The 7,256-nt window shown below is 40.3% G+C and overlaps 1 protein-coding gene and 2 non-coding genes across 3 annotated transcripts; all 3 read right to left on the bottom strand.

The window, feature by feature from the left end:
• Positions 1 to 2,209: 2,209 nt before the first annotated feature.
• LOC149284375 (large ribosomal subunit protein uL3-like) lies at positions 2,210 to 6,285 on the bottom strand. The gene is made up of 9 exons (XM_089496762.1): positions 6,099 to 6,285; positions 5,385 to 5,553; positions 4,847 to 4,982; positions 4,225 to 4,411; positions 3,831 to 3,991; positions 3,616 to 3,717; positions 2,927 to 3,022; positions 2,423 to 2,542; positions 2,210 to 2,283 (listed from the first exon to the last, which is right to left on the bottom strand). Exons 1-9 carry the CDS (start codon positions 6,136 to 6,138, stop codon positions 2,239 to 2,241), a joined length of 1,056 nt encoding a protein of 351 aa, XP_089352888.1. The 5' UTR covers positions 6,139 to 6,285; the 3' UTR covers positions 2,210 to 2,238.
• On the bottom strand, positions 3,296 to 3,389 carry LOC149284377 (small nucleolar RNA U83B). Its single transcript, XR_016277856.1, has one exon. It is a non-coding gene; the product is annotated as a small nucleolar RNA U83B (small nucleolar RNA).
• LOC149284376 (small nucleolar RNA U83B) lies at positions 4,058 to 4,151 on the bottom strand. Its single transcript, XR_016277855.1, has one exon. It is a non-coding gene; the product is annotated as a small nucleolar RNA U83B (small nucleolar RNA).
• Positions 6,286 to 7,256: the final 971 nt, after the last annotated feature.

Genomic DNA, 7,256 nt, shown 5'->3' with positions numbered 1-7,256 from the left:
TAAAATACAAATAAGTGTGGGGGGGACGGGGACATAAAACCACATTTTGGCAGAAATTTCTGAGCAAATACTCCTGATGTACACTGATGTGTCTGCATTACAAAAATATATATTTTTATAGAAAGGTGTTGTCCAGAGGGACCAAGTTGTTTCATATAGCAGTGGTCTAGCAAAGGACCATGATTAAAGATGGATGTGTTCCAATGTGTGCACTGTAATGCCCAGAAAAAAAAATCTCAATGCCTGTGGGGAATTTCTGCAATTGGAGATGAATTTTGCCCGGATTTCCATGCCATAGCATAACCTGTGCAAAAAAAAAATATATATATAAGCAACAGTGTTGGTGTAAAATAAAGCACAGGAAATTATTGGCCAGGGCAGCTTCATGAAAACTGTCCAAATGCTCTTGATGAAACCATGTTGTCCGCTTTACTTTTGAGGGTTTTTTGGTTCAGAATCTGTTAGAAACCCAGCATACCATGTTGAAAAATTCAAGTTTTGAAACCATGTTCACTGCAATATGTGCCCTTATAATTGCTGGGCAAGTATGGAAATTCCATAGAAATATGGTACTTTTGAAAACTAGATTAGATTGATACATTGACTATTTTCTGTCAGGGGAATGTGTTTTTCTTTTTGTAGTTTTTACTAAATTACTCAGCCTACATTTTCAGCTAATCATAACTATCAAAGCATATAAAAACACAAGTTTAATTGGGTATAGCGGTCACAGGAAGGTGAATGGCTTGTCATGTGAACACTAAAAGCTACAATTTGCCCATGTTAACCCCTTCAGGACCAGGTTTTTGTTACTACAGTCGCGCTAAAAGACCAGATCAGTTTTTGCTGTCAACAGTAAATTCTCTCTTCTCAATTAGTGCACCCACACAAATCATAGTGTTTTCCCCAGGACAAGTAGGGCTTTCTTTTGAAATTATATATAAATAAGTATGAAAAATATCCAAAAACATGGGGGAAATTAAGGGGAAAAAAAAAAATTTCAGTGTCACCTATAGAAACTTTATAACCAGTGCAAATGGGGAAAAAAAAATATGCAGAAGTGTGTTTAGGTATTTGTCCTGTTTTTGGACACACCATGTCTGGTATTTTCATTTATTTTGGCACTTACAGGGTTAAATATGAATGACGCACATCACCTTTTCTATTTTTTTTTTTTTTTAATGTAGTATCCTGGGAGTTCCACCGCAGAATAAAAAACAAAACAAAAAAAAAGTCCTGTATTCAGGGGGTGTTTCTAAATACAAATCACAATACCCCATATACATAGGTAGGTCATGTCTCAATTTTGACAGATCAGTTTACTGGCTCCAGGTCTCATCCGAGATTGTAGGGGTCCCATATTTCATTTTAACCCCCTAAAACCATTTCCTAAAACTAGACAGCTCAGGGAATCTAGTTGGGAGCATTTTGGCCTGTCCTATGCAACCGATTCCACACTGACACCTTCCAAATTTAGTCTAACAGGAAAAAAAAATTTTCACATCCACTTTGCGGTTTCACCATGTTTATGTGGAGTGGATGTGTGAAAAAACAATAGGTCTTTGTTCAGTAACCCTGGCCCCGGAGTACAGCGATACCCCACATTCATACATAAGTCATGTTTCTCAGACATTGCGGAGTCAAAACTGGAAAGTGCACATTTAAAATTTTAAACTTTAAATACATATATCAGATTACTTTTAGGTAACAAGTTTAGGCTGCTGACATTGATCAAGGAAACCGATCAATAATCAGTAACTTAAAATGTCACTGACAAGTGACCAGCTAACTTGTGCTTTTTCATAATTACTCTAGATGACCCCCCCCCTCTTTTGTAGGGCAGGGTCATCCAGGGGCTGCCATAATGATCAGATCACTCCTGGCCAATAGGAGTAATCTGATCAGCAGTTACTAAACTCACAGCATTTGACCTGGAAGCACCTTGGACTTTCAGGTCAGTGCTTTTTTTTTTTTTTTTTAATTGTTGGCTCTCAAGTTTTCCCAATGTTAGCATGGTATTCTAAGCAACATGTCAAAGTTGCACTGACAAACAAACTAGTAATATGCAACATCAAACCTAGTGGTGCAAACCACATGACATGAGGCAGCTGCCAAATGACCATTTACTAATGAAGGGTGACCTTCTTACAATAACAGTCAAAAATGATTTTGCCATTTTCAGTTTTATTAAGAGCACAATCATAACATCCCAGATGTACATAGGATATAATGTCATATTTATGCAGTTTCCTCCTTTGCCAGACGGTCTTTCTTGAGTGGGCCCTGTAAAACAAACAGACCATCAGATTACTCCTTCCATGTTACAAACTAATTAAAGTTTATTTGGCACTTAATATACTGGTAACAAACAAAAAACCTGAGAACTCTGCACAAATCACAAAGGGTTTCAGTTCAAACTTACCATGAAAGCCTTCTTTTCCTCTGGTGTCTGGAAACGTCCGTGCCCGAATTTTGAAGTTGTGTCAATAAATTTCAGGTCAATCTTCTCCAGGGCACGACGGCTAGTCTGGACAAGGAGTGACTGCAGAGAAAAAACAAAATACGCATGTTTAGGAGGAACCAAAACCCTGACAATCTGCCAAGGTTCACAGTGGGCCTCAAAGCTACAAGTAAATGGGGCTGTTTTAGCCTAGCCTTAAACTGGGAAACGGCTCTGAGAATGTTGCAACAGTACAACAAGACAAGCACATGCTGAAGTTGTGTCCTAATAAAAGTGTTTAATTACTAGTGATCAATGATTGGAGGAAAAGTAAAGCCAAATGGCAGAAAGTTGTGTAAATAAAGTGTTGTGTAGTAGTGTAGGACTGTCTTTCCTGCACAACACAAAATGTTCATACATGAACCACTCAAAAGCTCGATTTTCAAGCTACAGAACCTAATTTGCCAACCACTGTAAGAAAGTTACCTTGCGCAGAGTAAGGACTCTCTTCTTGGTCCCAATGACACAGCCTTTCAGCATGATGAAGTCATTTTTCACTTCTCCGTAATGGACAAAACCACCCTGAGGAAAAAAAGCACAGGTTACTTAAGGACCAGCACATGACTAACATGAGATTTTTTTGCCTAACACTGGAGAAAGTTCTACACAAACAAAAAAGTTATTTGCAAGGATGGAATGGCCAAGCATCAAATAACTAGAAATTGAATGCTTTGAGCCAACAGGATTTATTTCAGGTGACTAAGCAAATATCCTGTTGACAGTGATTCTAGATAATTTTACATGGCATAATGTACCATCATAACCAAAGACTTTCAACGTTGCCTGCAAAATTCGACAGGTCCTCAGAAGGAAGGCAGCATGGAACAGTTCTTCATAAAAATCAGGCACTGTGCCCAGTGCAAATTCCATTGCTTCATCATAGGACAGTCTAGGAGTCATGCCTAACTTCTATAAATAAAAACTTCAAAAAGGCTAGCTCAAATTAGGGACTGGTGCCTCTTGTTAAAACAGTGGGATCCTGCAACATCTAAAACATGATTGTCAACTAATAAAAACTAGAAACTGAGTTGTATACAGGACCACAACAGCAGATAAGCAACAGTCCGGTTTCACATTTAGAGCAACAGTAACCATAGATCAGCAAAATAACTTACCAGAGGGTTAATGCTCTTGTCTGAAAGGTCATAATCTGTTGAGGCGTTGTTTTTGACAAGTTTGCCATCCTTCGAGTGGTAGCCCTGGCCAATCTTGTAGATCTAGGACATATATAGGTATATTTCCATTGATGCATTTGTGTTTTGAGGTTGGACAAGAGAAGCTTCCCCAAGAACTCATGTGCCTTGTAAACTGCCCCCATATTAACGTTTACCTTCTTGTTAATCTCTGTGCGGTGGTGATAGCCCTTCTGTCCAGCACGAGCCACGGAGAAAGCTACACGGGCAGGATGCCAGGCTCCAATACAAGCCACCTTACGGAGACCCCTGTGAGTCTTCCTGGGCAACTTCTTTGTATGCCAACGGCTGGTCACACCTAATTAGATAAAAATAATAGGGTTGGCAAAAAAATAAACTTAAGGAAGGTGTTGCACCACAACACAATATTCTCAGAAGGAAGGCAGCATGGAATTAATCATCACTAGAGATCAGGCATTGTGCCCAATGCATATTCCATAGCCTCATCATTGAACAGGGGAAATACACGCTGAAAGATGTTTGGCTCTTAAATGAGCAAGCACCTATATCACATAATACTTCAATTCGCACCTTTGTAGCCTTTTCCCTTAGTGACTCCAATAACATCAATCATTTCATCCTGCCCAAAGACACCAGACACTACAACTTGCTTCTCGAGCTTCTCTCTGGCCCAGTCCAACTTTTCAGCTATTGTGCCTCCATTAACCTGGATTTCCATAAGGTGAGATTTTTTCTGACGCAAGGGAAGCAGGCGCATCTGGAAAAGGAACAAACATTACTATGCAAATAGAAAATGAACCTTCCACTTGCTCAGTTTGCCTTTGAGCAACAATGTACAATTTAGGCCAGCTATCTGCTTTTTGAGACGTAAATGAGCCCTGATATATACATGTAAACTTCCAATTGAGTTTTTTTAGCGCTATGAGTGATAGATTTGTGTTTAATGTGAAGCAACTTAAAACATTATAAACTGAATGAAGTTTGTTTTAAGAACGAGGGCAGTTGATCAGAACTCGACATTCAACAGTGACAGCTTTTAGCAGTCAAGTCTGTCCGCCCGTCGATAATGTTTCATCATTTAGGCTGCCCAGCAAGGGGAAAAATAGTAAGGCCATGACAAGTTGAGAACAGATTTATGAAAGCATTGGTCAAAATAGCTGCACGTCATAATTCCTATTTTACTGAAACATACCTGAGTGTGGGCAATGACCCTAATGACCTGGCAGTATTTCTTCATGCTAAGGAAGTCCTTCTCCAGCTGTTTCTTGCCATCTTCATCCTGCCACTTCTTGCAGTACTTGGTGAAGGCCTTCTTCTTAGATTTGTACCTTTAACGGCAGAGCAGGAGAGTTGGCACAACCCTTCATCAAGCCCCTTGAAGGGGACATGAGCGGAAGGAGTGAACCAGGGCAAGAGTTTGGCTCATTGCATGGCATCAAAGGAGCTTTTCAGCCAGCAAGCGGAGCCTGGAGCTCATCAGACACTGGCCAACATGGACAGGACTGAGAGGAGCTGCCAATGTCCATTCCAAACAAATTTAATAAAGCAGTCATTAAACCTTGCTGTTAGAAATATCTACATCTGCTCAGCTGCAAATATCTTGAGGATACCCTCAGAGGCTACACATAGTTCCTCTACGTCCCACTTACACTTCTATGAGTGTACCCTTTAATGCCATGGGAAAGCTATCCAATTCTAGGGAGCCAATGCTAAACCGCGTTTAGCCTTACCAGTTCTTGTAGAAACGTCTCTTGCATTCATCACTGATGTGCTCAGCAAAGATGGTCTTGAAACTGCGGAGACCACGTGGGGTCTGTACATAACCCACAATGCCAACAATGACCATGGGAGGTGTTTCCACAACAGTCACTGCCTCCACCACTTCTTTCTTATTCACCTCTGCAGATTAAGCATTAAAGTGTCAGTGTCAGAACACCTGCAGAACGTAACTTAAGCAACTACACACTATGAGAACATTTACATAATTTGGAAGGCTACCAGAAGCTTTAAACTATATAATTGTGCAAAACACAATTACACTATATGAACCTACACTGAATATGCAATATACTAAGTCTAAGGCATCTCTGCAGAATAAGCCTAGGTAAACACTAGGTAAAATACAATATAGCTGTAAAACTCAAAAGGCAAAAAAAAAAGCCACTATCAGTACTCGACATTCAACAGCGATTGCCATAGGCTATCCTTCAGTCCGCCCGTCGAGATAGTATCATCATTGGTAGCTTTCGGTTACTCTGCTTATATTTATAAGGCTTTGAAATATTTAAAAATCATCTTTTAACATGAACAAGTTCTGCATCTATATACATATATGCGTACACAGAGGTTAAAGTTGCTATGTTAATTTCTCAAGTATGCCATGCTCTGCGTTATATATGTTCTGCAATTTGTCCGATTTGCCTTATAACTATTATAACACTTACTGGAGCCAGGTCTGTCGACCTCCCTGACGATGTGAGTCATGCCAGCCTTGTAACCCAGGAAAGCTGTCAGGTGGATGGGCTTGCTCGGATCATCCTTGGGAAAGCTCTTCACCTTCCCACGATGTCTCTTGCTACGCTTGCGGGGCAGAAAGCCCAGAGAGCCATGCCTGGGGGCGGAGAACTTTCGGTGAGACTGTCAGGGGGGAAAAAAAAAAAATACTAACATTAGCGTCTTAATATCAGATGAAAACGATGAGTTTATCACGCGGCGACAGGCCATCACCTAAAACACGGAGCATACACTTAACAGGAATATTTATGTAAAGTCTGCTTAAGACAGTACACTTCAGACACCCGTCGGGACAATCGCAATAATTTTAGGCCTCATCTAGGCCGCATCGCTCTAAGTAGGGACAAGCTCATCGCCAGCGAGAACTTATCTGTCCATTGAGCAGCCATTAACATACCGTATGTAACCCTTAACTATAAACACCGACAAACAAGCGGATGGCGGTGATAACGATGAGATTGCAACGAGGCCTGATACTACTAACAAACTCACCATCCCGTCTCCTAACCGAACTGGAAGAGAGAGGTATAGCGTGGCACATCGTCTATTTATAGACGCAAAGCAAACGGACCGCCCACCTTCTTTTTTTTCCCCAACAACCTTTATTGTACACGCCGTGCACTACACATTATTTAGATATCGTTGCGCGCATGTATTTTCATTATTAGCAAGGCAAACGCTTCAGTAACCAGTCTGAATTATTATACGCTTTAAGACATTATGGGGTATGAAATAATGAAATCACTCGGGTACAATTTTACTTTTTTTTTCTTTATTTAGTGGTTCGTGTCCAACAAAGCATATAGCGATTGTCTAACTACGACAATGTTACAATGAAACATGTCCTGGAAAATATGGCTTATTCCTATATAGAGTCAAAGTGCAGGGTGTGCTCGTCATTTGAATTAGTGGACTAAAAAAAATCCAGCCACGTGTGGCACATGTTATTTTGGGGTGGGGGTGGTCCGGTTAGGCTTTTTTATATTTTGATTACCATGATAGCAGTTTCTAGTCAAACTATTTAGATTACACAAGTGAAATATCATTGACCATTTGGCTCTCAAAGGGATAAATACAATTACACCCTT

Source organism: Sceloporus occidentalis, unplaced genomic scaffold, assembly GCF_023333645.1.
Source record: "Sceloporus occidentalis isolate IW3139 unplaced genomic scaffold, rSceOcc1.0.p SCAF_94, whole genome shotgun sequence".
In the NCBI taxonomy this organism is placed as follows: domain Eukaryota; kingdom Metazoa; phylum Chordata; class Lepidosauria; order Squamata; family Phrynosomatidae; genus Sceloporus; species Sceloporus occidentalis.
Note: the sequence above shows the minus strand (reverse complement) of the source record. Positions and strands in the feature narration are given on the sequence as shown.

What these genes read in the sequence shown, in the direction of transcription:
- LOC149284375 (XM_089496762.1), bottom strand. Translation starts at nt 6,138, where the DNA reads ATGACTCACATCGTCAGGGAGGTCGACAGACCTGGCTCCA. An exon ending in GCACAGAGATTAACAAGAAG is followed by an intron (nt 3,718 to 3,830) that starts GTAAACGTTAAT and finishes TATATGTCCTAG; the next exon opens with ATCTACAAGATTGGCCAGGG. An exon ending in ACAAGAGCATTAACCCTCTG is followed by an intron (nt 3,023 to 3,615) that starts GTAAGTTATTTT and finishes TTTTTTCCTCAG; the next exon opens with GGTGGTTTTGTCCATTACGG.